Source organism: Lolium rigidum, chromosome 1 (assembly GCF_022539505.1).
Source record: "Lolium rigidum isolate FL_2022 chromosome 1, APGP_CSIRO_Lrig_0.1, whole genome shotgun sequence".
NCBI classification, from domain to species: Eukaryota; Viridiplantae; Streptophyta; class Magnoliopsida; order Poales; family Poaceae; genus Lolium; species Lolium rigidum.
Genome location: NC_061508.1, coordinates 108,971,037 through 108,989,911, shown reverse-complemented (window position 1 = coordinate 108,989,911; position 18,875 = coordinate 108,971,037). Strand labels below are relative to the sequence as shown.

The 18,875-nt window shown below is 43.7% G+C and overlaps 1 protein-coding gene across 1 annotated transcript in view; it reads right to left on the bottom strand.

Annotated features, from left to right (window-relative positions):
* Window positions 1-17,921, bottom strand: part of LOC124649929 (acyl-[acyl-carrier-protein] desaturase 7, chloroplastic-like) — a 32,102-nt gene extending 14,181 nt beyond the window's left edge. The window contains exons 1-2 of the mRNA XM_047189502.1: window positions 17,536-17,921; window positions 2,840-2,858 (exon numbers count right to left, since the gene is read on the bottom strand). Of these exons, the coding sequence (XP_047045458.1) occupies window positions 2,840-2,858; window positions 17,536-17,921 (405 nt within the window). The remainder of the gene's footprint in view (window positions 1-2,839; window positions 2,859-17,535) is intronic.
* Between the last annotated feature and the right edge of the window lie 954 nt (window positions 17,922-18,875).

Genomic DNA, 18,875 nt, shown 5'->3' with positions numbered 1-18,875 from the left:
AATGGAAGAGTAGCATCAAGTTAAATCATCAATCCATAAAATAGAATATGTATACATTAACAAGACTGCTTATTGTCAAGTTTAAAAGACGTACTAAGAATTTTAAGATAAGAAAGTAGAAAGTTGCTTTGATGTATGACAGTAGCAGTAACATTTTCACATGCAACAATACACCAATTAAGGTGGTTCTAATAATCTCACATAATCAACCACAGCTTGATTTTTTTGCTTAGCAACAAAGTAGCTAAAATCCTAGAGCTTGATCCCTTAGCAACCCAACAAATTGAAAAACTTCTTACACCTTAGAGCTAGGTCCAATACCATAACAGGTTCCAGTTCAAATATTATGTGGTTGTGCCACAACAATTAAACATGGTGAATTAATACACCGACACCCAGATTGCCTAAACCTTACAGCAGGAGAGAAATCACAATTAATTTGTACACAACAACAACAACAACCAAGCCTTTCAGTCCCAAACAAGTTGGGGTAGGCTTAGATTATACTAGCTGTACAAGCATTAGATTTACACACGAGAACTAACTAAGAAAATCGCTTAGTTTCTCACATGCATCACATCTACACAATAACAAACTATCAGTCTACTTATTTCTGAAAACAAAGTTGCAGCTAGCGATGAATCAGAAGAGGAATGCAACCTAACATCAGATTAAAGCATCAACATGTTGAAGTTAATAAGAGAATTGTCTCACGCTTTCCACTCATAGAAGCACAACACATATAAACTTCTATTTATGTTGTGTTGGCTAGGACTTGAACTCGAGATCTCTAAGCTCAGATACCATATTAAATTGCATGCACCGACCAATTTACATTTACCCAAATGCTCACGCTGTTGGGAAATGGTGCGCTATATCTCAACAAAGAACTATCCAAATAAGTTTATCGAGTGATCATTCAGGGCAGAAACAATGCCCCACAGATCATACTATCTCAGCTTGCTATTACTTGATGTTGAGTAGCCGCCAACATCCCAATATGCGGAAATGCAGATCAAACTCCTTTTAGGGATCACAACGTTTCCCTTCCTCCCCTCCCTCCCTCTTCTCCGTTCTGCCTCTGCACTAGCGTCATGGACCCTACCAGATCTCTGCCACCCAACACCATGGGACCCAACTCCTCTGCCAGTGAAACATGAATTTTCTAGTTCTGCCTCAGATGGCTTTTTATGCCATCACTTGAACTAACTACCTCAGATGGCTTGTTTATGCCCCCTCAAAACATGAATTTTCAAGTTCTGCCCGAGTGCCAAAAATTCTTTAGTACTAAAAGACAGCAAAAACTCAATGGAACACCACAACAATATGTACACTTAAGAGTTCAAACAGTCTTACCTCTTCGTGGCAGTCCCCACCAGCGCTTGTGTTGATACATCTTGGGGCATCTTTTCAAGTGAGTTTTTTTTCACAAAAGGCAAACAACATCCTAAAAAACCAACATTAAACAAGCAGGGTTACACAATGCAAGATATTATGATTTATGATATTCTAATGCATTTCAGAACATAGCTGCAAATAAAGTTCTGCATATTAAAAAAGTGGGACTTAAACTAAATCACATCATCCGAATGAAAGAATATTAACAGACCAATAGTTGCAGGACAGGAATAGATAAGAAAAACATTTAGGTGCCAGGACCAACAAACTGTTAGATTATTCCTTAATAATGAACATCAGTCGCTGTCAACTGTTCAATCGTACAAAATGATCTAAACAGGTAAGGCTTCCAAAACTAGATTCAGCCCACAATTTCATATGGCAACATTATTGAAAAGTTAGAGTTACACTAGTTTTTGAACTTGGGTTAGCTACCCACCGTGATGTAGAAGCACTTATTAGCCGTCGATTTATTCCATAGAATGAATCGCTACCGTTTATCAATAGTAAACTGAAGCTATTCTATAGTTGAGATTTCTTGAATTTGCTCCATATGGACACACGCGAAAAAGAGGCCGATGTTATCCTTCTGGAGCTATCGTGAATCCATCGTGATGAGATAACTTTTTACTCAAGATCTTTTGTGGCTGTTTTGAGAAGTAATCGTCAACTACAGACATAGAAAACCTTGGCACGGACGTTTTTTTTGTAGGGATATGTATCGTAATATCTTTTTTGCCGTCTGATCACAAGACACCACGTATGCACGTACCTTCTACTAGTAAATGTTGGTTAACCAATGTGGGAAGTGTAAACATAACTACATAGTTGCAGGAATGTGTTTATTCCATAATCTTTTAGGATACACAATTAAATTCCTATTTTTCTTTAAAAAAACTCATCATAAGCAATGCAACTGGTTAAACTTAATTGCTTCAGAAAAAAATAAATTTATGAGTAAACTGCATCTAGCATGAGCCTAGAGATAGATGGAGTCTTCGGGCAGCAGTCGACTAATAAGCATATACAAGGTGGCCCATGGAAGAACCAAGCAAGACAGCCAAAATCATGGATGTGTATCATGAGTTAGTATCTTTTTATTAGTTGTTACCTTTAGGGACTTAACTCTATCTTTAAGAGTTCATCATAGCATCTATATAAAGAGGTCTGATTATACCCTTTTTGGTTAAGGACAGAATAGACCAATCTGATCCTAGTCTCTGATTTCTTTTAGTCCTCCCTGCCCATGAGGCAGGGGACAGGGGTGCTATCCGATGTGGCACTCTTGTGGTCCATGCTATCCTAACACGCTCTATAACAAGCCCTAAATCAAACTGATACATGTGCTTGGCACATTAGTGAAATCATATATACTGTTATACTTTCACAAAAAAATCTTGAAACCACTGATACATATTGTGTGATTTATTCTATACTTAACTGGGTAGGCATGCGAAACACTTTGTATTATTTTTTGTGACAAAAATGCATGCATTTGGTGCAAGAAAAAACATATGTACAATGATTTTGACACATTAGAGTGGCAGCATTGGGGAATAACCTGCGCAATGATCTGTCAGTTTGTTGGATCTCTTGCTCCATTGCAAGTTCATCTGTTCCTTTGAATGTCTCGAAGAGCTCTTTAAGGGGAATGGTCTGATGATATTCAGAAGAGAACAAAATAATCATGATGAGTACTATAACACAACTGATCTCCAATTTAAAGAACTAAATATAGACATGTTTTTAGCAATGCTTGCTAATATCTGTTAGTTTCGCACAGAAACTAAATAAACAGTATTTAGAACATTATGATAAAGATGCGGGTGCATATTAAACAATGAAGGACATAGAGAGAAAAAATATCTTACTGGTTTCTCAACATGCTTATCCCGAAATCTAGCGACCAACTCCTTGCCACACTGAGTCCAGTTGTCCATATCAGAACTTCCCATTAAGTTGCTATGGCGTAAAAGCCATAGAGAACATGCAGAGAGGCCAATTGCTCCACATGTGTAGGGTATCCAGTATATGGTCAAATTGTTTGGTTTTTTTAGGCTTGAAAACTATCATTGCAGAAAAAGTTACTTCAGATAAATTAAGCATTATATAGTAGAATTCAAAGCAACATACACTTTGTTAGATGCAGTGAGATTCAAAATTGAGTTTGAACTCATTATAATTGATATCTCAGGCGTGGAAGTTTAAAATATCCATAATCCTACCTCTGCTTCATAATAAGAAAGCATGTGTGCGTCAAATAATATTTGTGGACTGGCATATACAAACAAATATTGTATACAAGAAGCACAAAAATGCAAAAAAATTCTCAAACATGTGTCAGAGCCCAGGTTATTATAAACTGAACCCCTAGTACCCCTTCGAGCACACAGGTAACATTAATCTAGAACCTTAGTGTGTGCACCAGTAGCTACAATCCCCATGATAGGATTGTTTTGAATTAGCTGCCTACCTAGACCGTACTTTTGGTTGCATTGGCTAGTGCATGAAGCTTGGCAAAACCATCTTGTGGAAAAAGAACTAAAAGCTTTTTACCCAACTATTTCTACATGCACCAGTCCACTCCTACCACATAGGACCCACAAACTACGGTTCTGCTATAGGATAGTCACCATCACGGAAGATTGCTGGAGCAGCAATGGCCCCACCAATTAGCCTGAAAAATTGGTAGATGGCGCCACACCGAATGGATGAGGAATGCAGAGGGAAGGTCACAAGTCAAAGCTGGAGTAGCACACTCGCAGAATTGATCTCGCTCCAGCAATAGTGCAGCACCAGGCATTGATTTTCAAATGGTAAGGTGGAGTGCAACTCAAGTCAAAGTCATATTTTTTTCTTTCCGGAAAAGGATCGATATGGAGGACAATGTATGTCACGTGGATGGCAATGGACTGGCATGACACACATATACACACCAGCTACCTATAATGACACTTGCAATTAATGCAATTGAGCTTGGAAGGAAATACTGATCTTCCCAACATATGGCCTCACAAAATGAGAAAAAAAATGCAAAATAAGGAATGGTGTTTTTTTGTGATATTGTTTTCCATATTTTGCAAATACTGAGCTTCCCAATATATGGTCTCACAATAAATATCCCTCCAGGAGTGGTACCAGGAACTTACCAAACACCTAGAAAGTCGAAGACGGCCACCCAATAGTCATGAATAAGACATCAGCATCCTATGCTCCCTTATAAGACATCAGCATCCTATGCTCCCTTTAAGACATCAGCATCCTATGCTCCCTTGCTTCAATAACTTACAGTTAGGAAACATCATATATCAGTGCAATGAAATGTCATAACATTGTGAATTAAACCAATAGAACTGAGTTCAAAGCAAGAATGGATAAAAGCAAAAAATCTAAGCCTCCAATTATAACATCGAGATGATACTTCTAATCATAGAAGAGCTTGCAGTCTAGCTTGCTTTTTTTTAGATCAGCAGTCTAGCTTGCTATTCTTACAAAGCAGAGCTCACATAAGCAAGCACATAGTCATGAAGTCCGCCACTTAGAAAAAAACCATTCGTGTAGATACCAGATGCATGTATAGATACCAATTGCTCACATATGCATCTGTACGTACTAATTGCTCAACTACACAAGGATAACCAGTTCACTGTTGCACAGCACATACACAGGAGCAGATTCAGAGATAAATCTAAAATGTAAACAGGGAAAACCAGTACCATAAGAAATATATTACCCTCACCAGCATAATATTTATACACGCATAGGTGGTAGCAACACCCAGATCATGCCATGATCTAGCAATAAAATATCAAGACCAGACAATACCAACCAGTGGTATTCAAAACCAAATAACAAGAAGTTTAGGACTATCAACAAAAAATCACATAGAAACTACAGTGACCATATGATCATATGTGAAAGTCTTAGGGAAAAAACTTAGAAACTACAGTGAGCATCTGATCATCATCACCATCAATCAAATAAGGGTCATCGTCTCAAGCGCCGGAGCATGGTAAAGCCAAGGCACGATGGTTCACATGGGAGACAGAGATCCAAGTGGTAAACCAGTAGCTCACCGAAGAGGTCGTCCACGAGGATGGGCATCACCAACACCGCGGTTGCGGCATGGTGAGCTCATGACGCTCACTAGGACCTTCCGTTGACCTTCGCCATCATGTTGGCTATGATGGGACCCACCTGCAGGTTGTCTTGGTGCTTGGCCAAGTTGTTTGGGATGCTCATCACTGCCGAGACGTAATGTCAACCCAATCCTGCCCCAGAACACCCTGAAACATCAACAATATACTACTCATCAACATAGTGTACAGAATTACTACTACGCTGTTGATGCAATAATAGGGCAACTATTTTCATGAAAAAATCAAGTTATCATAAATAGCAACATTTCAGCTGCAATAACATTTGCATATAGACAACGTGCTGATTAACTACAACTGCATGGCTAACCATTTCATGGCAAGATAAGCAAAGAATGCTATTATGCACTGAAATGCTCAACCAATGCTATTATGCACTGAAATGCTCGACCAATCCTCCAAGTTCACAGCCGTCCATTTAAATAGGCCATGAAGTAGCTATTATGTGCTTCTGAACTAGCATCTACTTCGAACAGACTTAAATTTGTGCAGATTCTTTCACAATCTTCAGTATTTTCACAATCCAATGCCCTGTTTTAATTAAAAAAAGGCCAGGACAGGAGGATCATTAGACACAGAACCTACGCAGCACCTTCAAATCCCAAAATGAACTTTTGAAGCATCCAATGTGCTCAAAGTACAGTGTTAGGAGGCTACTGCCTAGCATATCTGAATAGTCGAACTGCTACCGTCCTTGGAGAAAAAAATTCACTTAATAAACCAATCTAAAAAGGTGATTGCACTCATGTAATAATTATATAAACGCCTCATGAATCCACAAACAGAAGCTCTCAGGTTCCAATCATACGACACTAAAAGCTACGCAAGATCGTATTTTTTTACACTCGGTCAGAGTCCTGCAACTCCGTGCGGTCTAAGGATCGAAAAGACGATATGTCTCACCTTTTATTGCGGCCTTGTTTCCTTAGCAACACAGCAAAATGAAATTCTTAAACCTTTGAGCTAGGTCCAATTCAAATATTATGTGGCTGTGCCACAGCTATTAATCATGGTGAATTAAACAACGACACCCAGATTGCTTAAACCTTACAGCAGAATAGAAATCACAATTAATTTGCACACAAATACCAAACAAACAAATCAAATTACTAAACGCAATTATTCTAGTTCTACAAGCATTATATTTACACACGAAAACTAACTAAGAAAATTGCTTTCTTTCTCACCCAGAAGAGGAACACCACCTTGTTGACAAGGCTAGATCTAAGCATCAACCTGTTGAAGTGTATAAGCGTACAGTTCGGGCTTTTGGTTGCATTAGCTAGTGCATGAAGCTTGACACAACCGTCGTCTAGAAATAGAACTAAAAGCTTTTTACCCAACTACTACTACGGGCACCAGTCGACTCCTGCCACGTGGGACCCACAAAGTACCAATTAGCATGACAAATTGGCAGGTGGTGCAAACACCGAATGGATGGGGAGTGCAGAGGGAGGGTCGCACAAGTCAAAGCTGGAGTAGCACACTGGCAGAAAAGATCTCGCTCCAGCAATAATGCAATATCAGTCCTTGCATTCGTAATGGTACGGTGGAATGCAACTGATGTCAAAGTCATATATTTTTCTTCCAGTAAAAGGATCGATATAGTACGTGTTATATGCTGGACAATGTTGTCTATCATGTGCATGTCAATGGACTAGCATATCATGCATATATGCACCAGCTACCTATAGCAGCACTTGCAAATAATGCAATTGAGCTTGGAAGGAAGGGTATTGGTTTGTGATATTGTTTTCCATATTCAAGAAATATTGATATTCCCAACATATGGTCTCAAAACGAATATCCCTCTAGGAATAGTACCAAAGTTGAACAAGGCTAACCCTACAATCATGAATTAGGCATGAATTAGAAGGAAACATCAAATCTCAGTACAATGAAATGTCATAGCATTGGGAATCAAATCAATAAAAAAGAGTTCAAAGCAAAGAATGGATAAAAGTAAAGCTCTAAGCCTGTGATTATAACATCGAGATGATACTTCTAATCATAGAAAAGCTTGCAGGCTAGCTTGCTATTCTTACAAAACATAGCTCACATAAGCACCCACATCATGAAGCCCGCCACTTTATAAAGAAACATTCATGTAGATACTAGATGCATGTATCGATACCAATTTCTCACATATGCATGTGTAGATACTAATTGTTCAACTACACAAGAATAACCAGTTCGCTGTTGCACAACACATACACAGGAGTAGATTCGGATCAAGAGAAATACCAGATAAATCTATGAGGTAAAAAAGAGAACACAAGTACCATAAAGAATATCTAAACCTCGCCAGCATAATATTTATATACACAGATAGGTGACAACAACACCTAGGTCATGCCAAGATCTAGCAATAAAAGATCAAGACCACACAATACCAACAACTGGTATTCGAAACCAAATAACAACATTAGCACTATAACACAAAATAATCAACTACATTAGCTTAGAAGAACCTCTAATAACCAGGCACATATGCGAAAGTCTTAGGGAAAAAACTTAGAAACTACAGTGAGCATATGATCATCATCACCATCAATCAAATAAGGGTCATCGTCTGAAGCGCCGGAGCATGGTAAAGCCAAGGCACAATGGTTCACATGGGAGACAGAGATCCAAGTGGTAAACCAGTAGCTCACCTAAGAGGTTGTCCACGAGGATGAGCGTCACCGCCACCACGGTTGCAGCATGGTGAGCTCATGACATTCACTAGGACCCGCTGTTGACCTTCGCCATGATCTTGGCTATGATGGGAGCCAGTGCTTGGCCAAGTTAGTTGGGATGGTCATCACTGCCGAGACGCAAAGTCACCCCCACGGCCTCTCCCCTGCCCCAGAACACCCTGAAACATCAAGAATATACTACTCAGCATCATAGTGTACATAATTAGTACTCCCTCCGTTCATCAATACAAGGCCATTATCAAAAATACATTTTTCATCTATACAGGACCACTAACACTAATCGAGAAAAAGTAATTAGCTTTTTGTCTCGTCGGATGGTATTTATTAATGCGAACATTGTATGCAGCCATAGAGAAATAGCCACCACTTGAAGTATATTTAATTAGCAAGGAACCCGAGAGTATTTCTACATAAATAATCGTGTGGCTTTATTTTCTTGGTACTGCAATATGGGTTTGTGGCCTTGTATATAAGAGCAGAGGAATTACTAAGTTGTTGATGCAAGAAAAAGCGCAACTATTTTTGGGAAAATTCAAGTCACCCCAAATAGCCGCATTTAAGCTGCAATAACATTTGCATAAATATTAGACAAGGTGCTGATTAACCTAAAATTTCATGGCATGATAAGCAAAGAATCTAGCCAAACTACATTACAACGAACATTGCATTTCACAATGTCTTGAACGATTGACCATGATTATTGTGTAGATTTTACATGCTAACTATCCAATAAAACAAGGAATTGATAACGTGTTTTGCATTTTAGGGGGGAAAATCCATCTTTTTTAATAAGCAGCAGATCATCTCTAACAAGTGCAATCAAAAACATTATAGACAACAAAACCCTCTAAATAAGAACTAAAGCTCCAGGCATTAAATATTATCTGGTTTAAGGTTGACATTAATTAAGTCACCCAAACGAAACACACAAGCCTCGAGCCAACATTCTGCCAACACACAGCCCACAAGTTAACTAGAAAGACTTATCTTTCTAAAACATTCAACCACCTCAAGACAACACCCAGCAAACAACCCAGCCAAGACAAAGAAAAACCGCTCGGCATATAAAAAGTAAACCGGTTTAAACTTTCCGACCTGGTCGAGCTCGAAATTTTGAGAGCTTGGCTTATAATATCATAAGTAGAACCAAATACAGTAAAATTGTAAAATGCACCCGGATAAATGTACAGAATCATGGATTCGAAGTAGAAAAGGTCAGGGCAATTATTCATGTACCTATAGTAAATTTGCTTTCTTTGATTTTCATCAGCATCATCATCAGAAAAGAGACCTACCAATATCAATGTTCCCCCACACCCTGTATTCCTCCACATTGTGTGATATCAAGACTAATTTATACACAAGTGCTAATTCATGTCTTGCACTATGGCTTGTGCTTTGAAAGGGAAGCTACTTGGTGTGATGCGAAAGTCTCTGTTATGAGAGTCCCTCAAGGTAAATGGAGGCGATGGATAGTTACGAATTCTAGTCATCATATTACAGTGGGGTGAGACACATGAACGATACAGCCAATGCTTCAGCAGCTGGGTATGCTGTTTGATTTCAGAAGGGCATAGGTCGAGAAGGAACCTATGAAACAACTCGACGCTTGTGAATGTTATAAGCAGGAGTTGTCCGCAACAAATTTGTGGCGCATTAAGGTAAAACACAGTGAGAACCTCTCCATGATAAACCTTTCTAATGCAGTCTATTGCCCCTCTCCATATACATTAACGAACACCTTCATAGATAACGTTTCAGAGGGACAGATTCATTTTAAATGAGTCATCCGTTTAGTTGCTAGTACTGGAAAGATATAGTAAGATTTTAGATGCCATTGATGGCACAAGACAAATTTTGATTTGGTGAAACAGATTTCCATCTACTGTCTATGCACAATCAAATTTAACAGGAAAAATACAAGTTTTACCAAAACCAGATGAAGGAGATGGACCTCAATGGGCAGCTGCAGGTCCTGGAGGTTGTCGGCAGCAGCATGAAGGAGTTGTGGAAGGCAGCAATAGGTCGGGGACGTCGCCGGCGCCGGCAGCAACAGTTCCGTACAGGCGACCACCATCTCTTCTTCATGCAGCGTGGCGAGCTCCTCCCGCAGGCCGCAGCCAACGCCCAAGCTTCTTGTCCCCAACAGCAGCCTACAGGTGGTGCTCAGCATTAAATTTCGAGATGACAAGTCAATATTAATTCGTAGTACTATAAGAAAAATCATGAACAAATAATGTTTTCAGGGTGCATGGGATTTTATGATAGCTTTCTTCAAGAGTATTTCTTGGCAGAGATATGCTCGAAAGCATCACTGCAGTGCAGAACACTTGATTGATTTTATTTAGTTCACTTTTTAGATCTATGTTCATCAAACAATAAGCATAGCCTTAATTGGCTTCCCTAAATTCAACTAAAATTATTTAATCAAAGAAAATCTTAAGTATATAAGCTATAATGGGTATAAGTTGCAGTGCTAACATTGCATAATTCGAATTCTGCATTAGGAGTGAAGTTTAGACTAAAGGAAGAATAAATCACAGGAGTCATGATTTTGGATGTAATTGATGGCACACAACAAATTTTGATTTAGAAAATCAGATTTCCATCTACTGCGTATGCACACATTCAATTTAACAGGAAAAAACATACATTTCTTAGCAAGGAAAGAGATGAAGGAGATGGACCTCACAGGGCAGCTGCGGGTTGGGGAGGTCGTCGGCAGCAACATGACGGAGTCGTGGATGGCAGCAACAGCTCGGGGACGATGCCGTGCCGGTAACAACAGTTCCGTACAGGCGACCACCATCTCTTCTTCCTGCGGCGCGGCGAGCTCCTCCCGCCAGCCGCGGCTGTCGCCCAAGGTGCTCGTCCCCAACAGCCACCAGGAAGACTGGTGAATCTCCGCCCCTCCCCTGTCCTTGGCTCGCTCGCCACAAGGACGGACGCAACCATGGCGGCCCTCAAGCGCGGGTCCGCCCACGCGCGCGTCCATCTTCTGAGGAGAGGCCGTTGCGCCTCCCGCTGCCGGAAGGGATGCTGCCCCGGACCCCCGGTGGCTCTTCTCCGCCTAGTAGGGGGTGAAGAGGATTTTTGATGGCTGGCGTGAAGGGGATTGGGTGACCAACCTAGATGGGATTGGGTGGGTGGGTGCGCCGGTGAGCGGCGGTGCTGGATTGCCGGCGGGGAGTAGCAGAGTGCGGCGGTGGCGGCGGCGACGGCGAGGGCGACGCGTTTGTGTGGGTGGGATCGCTGGGAGGCGAAGCGAGCAAGATGTTGGGAGGCGACGCGTTTCTGTGGGTGCGTTTTGTGTTCTCCATCGTTTCGTGTTGAGAATTTACTTCGTCTCGTATTAGTTCCTCTCTCTCACGTAGTAATCATGTTGAGTTTAGCGCTCTGAATTTCGTTTACCGATGTACTATAATCAATATTTCATCTCCCGCGTGGTCTGCCCAGAAGTAAGATCATTTGTATCCTACTAGTAATTAATAGCATGTTGTAGTTGACAATGCATGCATATTTGTGATGTCTACTCTAATCCATCTCAAATATATGTATGTTTAATTTCATGTTACATACTCCAAAGATCCTAATTAATAGTATGTTGCTATTTTCTGTAAAAGTTTAGTTAAATTTGAAATTGTTTGACTTTTCAGAAAAGAAAAGCGTGCACTTATTTACGGACAGATGGAGTAGGGTCCAAAGATCCCGGGTAGATGGCCGGCAACATATGCAACCTCCGAGTCGTGCAACCGACCTTCCCTTGGTATACTTTGCTCCTCATGAGACCGTCGTAGAACCATGTCCAGACTTCGGTGACTTGGGATCTTGGTCACTGCGTCACCTTGGGCCAACAATACTTGATGCGGTGTTGTCGACGGTGTTGGCTCTGCTCCCCCTTCGCCACTACGGGTGGCCAGCTTCGGATTCTTGGTGGGACATTGGCGAAAGCCATACACTACGGGTGACGACGTCGTCTTCTACGCCAAGGCAAGGTATGTCTCGATGGCTCATGAAGCTGTGTGTGCAAGATAGCCTAATTTGTCCATTTTTGGCAATCTTACCTATATTATGCTAGCTAGCAAGCCAAGGTAGTTCGAAAAATCCATGCAACTATATGTGTGAGCGAGAGAGATCAAGCTGCTAGGTTCGTGTTTGTGCTAGCCTAGCCGAAATGCATGCATGTGTACGAACTACGTCCACGAGTTTGATCGTTAGCTGGCACCTTTTACCTATGAACATATATATATATATATATATATATATATATATATATATATATATATATATATATATATATATATATATCTAATATCTACACTCAGTCAAAAATAAAGCTAGCTTAGTTTTGCATATATAATCATAACTATAAATAAAACAAGCTACGTACAAAATTAAATAGTAAGACGTGAATTGCACACATCATGTATCCATCAACATAACATGAAAAGCAAAGGACTCCAAAATTTTCGAGCAACGACTCATGAGCTTGACAACGGTGCTCTCTCTCTCTCTCTCTCTCTCTCTCTCTCTCTCTCTATCTATCTCTCTCATGCCACAACGACAAATATTGCGTCGCCATCATCGTGGTCACCTGTCGGACTCGGTGCTCGCCACTGCCTTGGAGTAAGCTGGAGGAACCTTTGACGTGGCCATGGGCGGTGGAGTCCGACGGTTGGGGCTAACAGGATGGGGCTGGTGAGGAAACTCCGAGGCAGTTGTGACTTTGTTGGTGGTGACTCCCCAACACCGTGAAGTGTATTGAGCGTCGATTTTTTTTTTGCAAGAATTTCACCGATCTATTAATAATCATCAATAGCAGTACAAATAGATCCAAAAGTATTAAAATATACAAATAGATAATTGGACCACCTAGTGAACACTAGCGCGAACCAGAGGCGCGTCGTCGTCCTTGTCCCTCCTTCACTGGAGCCAGGCAAAGCTTATCGTAGTAGAGCTTGTTATACTACACAGACATGAAGTCGTCGTGCTAAGGCCCCAAAGTACCATCGCATCAGAGCAACAACCATCGCCAATGATGACAACCATAGATCAAAAGAAACTGACCTAAAACCACACCAGTGATCACGAAAATCAACCGAATCACAGGAGATCCATCATGCACACGACTCCATGCGCCCTCCGCCGTCGCTAGACGCACGACCGAAGCGAGGATAGGGTGGGGCGGACCTTATTCTATCTCCAGGATGTAGCCGCCGCCTCACCATCCCAAAGAAGACACTGAAAAGAAACTAAACGAAGAACGGAAACCTTCCCGCCGGCAAGAGATCGCGGTCCACCACGCCTGCAAGGCCCCAAGGCCACCGGAGACGGAGGGCACGCCCTTTGCGAAGGGGCTGGCACGGGGTACTTTGCTCATCGCCAGATTGTCTTAGAACTGGTGTCGGCCAGACGTACATAGTGGCGCGAGGTTTCCTGAACCTTCATTGTGTTGTTCTAGGGAAACCCTATTTTGCGGGGCCCACGTAGTGTACCCTTAGCTTCTCTACGAAATAATTATTACTCGTGACTTTTATTTAGTACTTCAGAGCAACCATTAGTTGACTACTAAATGGTGGTACTCCCTCTGATCCATATTACTTGGTTTCTAAAATGGATGTATCTATGGACGTTTATATTAGCATCAAGTAATATGGATAAAATGGAATATCCTGTTAGAGTAGTAGAGATATGGAATTCCTGAATTTCCTTGTGTTTCGTACGTGAGGAGCATGCATATATTTGGGCAAAAAAGAGAAAATGAAAGAAATAAAGGTGGTGGAGGTATTATTTGATCTGCGAAGTAACGTGGGTAGTCATGTAGATGGATGAAGAAAGTTCTATTTGCCCGCAAAAAAAGAAGTTCTATTTATAATTGAGAGATAGTACGTTGTTGGAAAAAGAGGAGACTGAGGTGAGAGGTGAGCCAAGAAAAAGAAGAGAAGAAAAAAAGGTGGTACGAGAGAGCGGTGTGCAAATTTGTTTTTACGGAAGATGCGTACGCGGCGAGGGCTTCGTTATTCATTCGTGCAGCCGTCAATTAATTAATTATTACGCGCGCGAGTGGGCACACTACATGCCGGGAGGTGGCTTTCGGAGGTTGCGTGTGCACCCGTGAAAAATGTAGCTTCATTTTTAATGCATCCAACCTACAGTTACTACTCAACTCAATTTTTCGTCTCCCGCGTGGTAGCCCACAAGGAGTACTCATCATTTGGATCCTAATTAATACTAGCACTAGCATGTTGCAGATACGAGGTAGAAATTCATCGGCAATGCATGCATACCATTTCTTCTCCTACTTGTCGATCAGTTGAGATGTACTACGAGGTGTACCATTTCTTCTCTGTAAACAAAGTCGTAATGGCTGAACTGATAAAGGTGGAGAAGAGGACCCTTGTAAAATACATATCAAAGCAAAAGAAAAAAAAAGCACTGAAAATCCAAACTTGGCACCGAAGACATTGAAACGAGACCGAGTCAAGTCGAGGCTCCATGGCGATGCCCCCAAGAGGGTAACGATGCACTGCACTGCCGACTCCGAGACCGCGAGGTCTAGGGTTTTAACCCGGAGATGTGACACGGTGTGGATACCCACAACGACGCCCCCAGAGGTTTACGACACCCACACGCATCGCCGCCGTTGGCGCTGAGCATTCTCGAAGAAGCAGCCGCACACCGCGCCCCGTTGTCCCCGAGTTCAGGCTTCCGAAAGACAATGTAGGAGTTTCCAAAGCCAAAGCGCTGCCAACACCAGGATCCCTCACCGTCCGCTCCATGCCACCCCCTTGACCGAACATGTGAGACCACCACCGCGCAGTCCACCTTTCGGGGCCGCTGCCTCGGCATCCCCTGAACTCGAGCCCTTGGAGCACACTGCAACGCCAGAGAATTGGACAGGGTAGGACGACACCATAACCAGCAGCCATCAGGGCACACGGTAGCCCATGCGATGGGATATGCCCTCCACCACTTGAGGTGCACGCCATCGGATGTAGTAGCATGGCTGATTAGGCCTAGATCAGGCCTGGCCGCCTACCAAGCCTCATTAGCCATGTGGTCGTGTTGTTGTGCGCAGGCCGCCGTCATCCACCTGCTCAGTGGTGGACCTAACCTTGCCACCACCGACGTACCGCCATGTGCTAGCCAGTCGTCGTAACCTCACTCGTGGCAAGACGGGCCCGACCGAGACAACACACCGACGCAAAAAGAAGCACCCACACCACGACATTCGGGGACAGAGTCGCGCCGATAACGGCGCCGCCACGTCGTTGGTCAAGCCGATCGATCACTTATGTCGGTGTCGAAGATCCCGACTAGACATCTGGCAACGTTGTTGATATATTCGAGTCGTGCACACCCGCCCTTCCGTTGTGTACTTTGCTCATCGCAAGATTGTCGTAGTAACCGGTGTTGGTCGGACGTACATAGTGGCGCGAGGTTTTCTGAACCTTTGTTGTTGTCGTGTTGTAGGGAAACCCTATTTAATTTGTGGGCCCCACGTAGTGTACCCTTAGCTTCTCTACGAAATTATTATTCCTCGTGACTTTTGTTGAGTACTCGAGAGCAACTATTAGTTGACTACTAAATGGTGGTACTCCCTCCGACCCATATTATTTGATGCAAAAAAAATGGATGTATGTACAACTAAAATGTTTGTAGGTACGGTCTATATTAACATCAAGTGATATGGATAAAATGGAATACTACATTATTATATGTTTTAGAGTAGTAGGGATATGGAATTATCTGAATTTCCTTGTGTTTCGTACGTGAGGAGCATGTATATATATTTAGGCAAAGAAGAGAAAATGAAAGAAACAAAAGGTGGTGTAGGTATAGGTAAATATATAGTAGTAGCACGTGAGCAATTATTACTAAGATGGGACGGATCAAGTTATGTTTTGTTTTCTTTTCAAATTCAGCGAGATCGAGTAGGTGTGTTGGAAAAAAGCGCGCGGAGATAACCAACAGGTGAAATTAGTGGTACAATTACGCATCTAAAAAAAAAAAGTGGTACAATTATGAAATGGGTGTGTGGATAGATCGCGAATTGGATTTCCCGGATGAATTGGAATGAGGCTCAATTGGAATCGTAGAAGCATAGTACTCGACGTGAGTGAGCAGGTAATTAATTACGCGTGCGCGTGCGAGTGCGCGTGCGCTGGGAAATGGTGATTCATTTACGGCTTTGAGCGGAAAAGTTGGATGAAACACGCGAGCCAGCTGAGCTGAGCGGGCAGCCCACCCGGCGGCGATGCATCTCCTAATTACGCGATGAATCTGGAATCGTATGAGCAAGTAGTAGATGGAGACGTGATCGAGGAGCATAGTACTACGTGAGTTTGCCGGTAATTAATTACGCGAGCAAGGATTAATTGAGCGAGCGAGCTGAGCTGGCAGCCCAGCCGGCGCCGATGCAGCGATGGATGAGAGCCGAATTTAATGCGATCGACGGGCGCACGCAACTCTCCCGCAGGCTGCTGCTTCGGTTTCTGGAGAAATGTGTCCACTCCCGCAGCGCTGCGAGCGAGACGAGAAAGGCAACGCAGCTGCAACTGTGGGTCCGCACTTTGGCACCCGCAATAGGAAATGACGGGCCTACAAAAGATCCAGCTAAACGGGACGGAAGTTGTGGGCCTACAAGCCCGTCACCCAGCTCCTCCACGCGCCACTGCTTGATCAGGTGCTCCACGATGCCGCGGTAGTCGGAGGCCCTGTACACCCCGGCCTGCTGCGCCACGGCCGCGTAGTCCGCGAAGAGGTCGCCGCTCGGCGCGTGGCATCCGTCGTCCATGAGCGACGCCGGCATGGTGATCCGGCGGCGCATCATGTACGCCAGCGCCCGCACGGCGCCGTCCGGGTCGACCTCGAACAGCTTCCCCACGACGCGAGTGTAGGCCGCCTCGTGCCGCTTCTCGTCGGAGGCGATGGCGCCGCACACGCGCGCGAGCGCCGCGTCGCCGTGCTCCCTGGCGAGCCGCGCCGTGTTGCCGTGCGAGATGGAGGTGGCGCGCTCCTGGAAGGCCACGTAGATGAAGCCGTGGTAGGGGCTCCGCGCGGCGTTCATGACCATGCCGGACTGGATGAGCCGGTGGACGGTCGTCTCGACCCGCCGCATGTCGACGCGGCCGGAGAGGAAGAGGTACCTGTTGAGCACGTCGCCGTGGCGGTTCTCCTCCGCGGACCAACCGCGGATCCAGCGCGCCCAGGCGGTGGCGCTGTCGCCGGTGAGATCGCGCACGCCCTCGAACCGGTTGGGTATGCTCTGGTAAGTGGGCAGCGCCTCCTCGGTGACCATGTTGCCCACGAGGCAGACGAGGTGCGCGTCGGGGATGCCCGCCGCGCGGGCACGGAGCTCGGAGCAGGCCGCGTGGAAGCCGTCGGCGCCCAGCATCGCCGGGTCAGGCAGCATGTCCGACGGCTGCCACGCCGCCTCCACGGGCTTGAGGAGAGGCAGCACGTTGGCCTCCGCCCACGGCTCCAGCTCGTCGAACACCTCCAGCTTGGACGGCTCCAGGTACCTCAGCCATTCCTCGTCACCCTCTTCCTCGTGCTGCTGCTTCTTCTTATTCGGCTTAATCGCTGATGCGACCGCGCTTCTATCATGAGCTGCTATGTCGGCCGGCGGTGGTGCAGGTGAGCACTTGTTCATGTCCGCCGCCATGATTCTTGTTCGACCAGCGGTACCAGTGCATCTCCTGCGTACAATTACAACGTAAGGTGTACATGTACCAAATTTTCATGATCTAGGAACAACATAAAACTAATTAGCTGCTCCGTACCAGTATGGTACTGAAAGATTCATCAGTGTTTTAGCCCATGGCCGAGAATGGTAGTACACTGGTAGCAATCCTTGCAGCGTTGCCATACAAATCTAGCTAAGCTAATGCCAATGAAATGCACCGATAAAGGTAGTAGTTCAAATATGGAATAGAAGTGTGAGAGAGAGAGGAACGATGCATAGCTCGGGGGGTGACTGCTTATTTATAGTCCTCGCAAGGGAGAAGGAAATGAGATTTTTAAATTGCAAGTGTGTATTTTTTTGTAAAAAGGGTTCACGCATTAAAAAGAATATTTACATTGTACAAGCTATTATTCATATAGTACCACAATATTATTATACGATAATATCACTTGACTGAGAATTAAGCTAATTCAGATATATTCGTTTCTTTAGGAAAACGACCCTGTACTTTCTCCTCTCCCTGCTCCAAATCTGCATGTATTTCATCTATATAACCAGGGGTAGAGGCACCATAATTGTACATACTATTTTCTTCGGAAATATCATGTATACTGATGAGTAGCTTCTCGTTTTTCTCTGGAATTTTTGAGCATGGCAATTTTTGCTAACACGGCGCACCACATGTTTTTTTTTGTTTTGAAATGGGGTTGCTCCAGCCTCGCATCAATAGCTGCATACGACTCTTTATTGCACAAATCTCCATAGACTATTACAAATTATTACAAATAATGGATCCGAAAGGGTCTCAACGTGGATAAGTCACTTAAAGATGCCTAAAAATTGTTGCGGAAACATCAAGCTATGATGCGCCTCTCAAATTGTCAATCGCACTAGCTGTAGCAATCTCGTGCGACCATCGCCAAACGGTTGCAC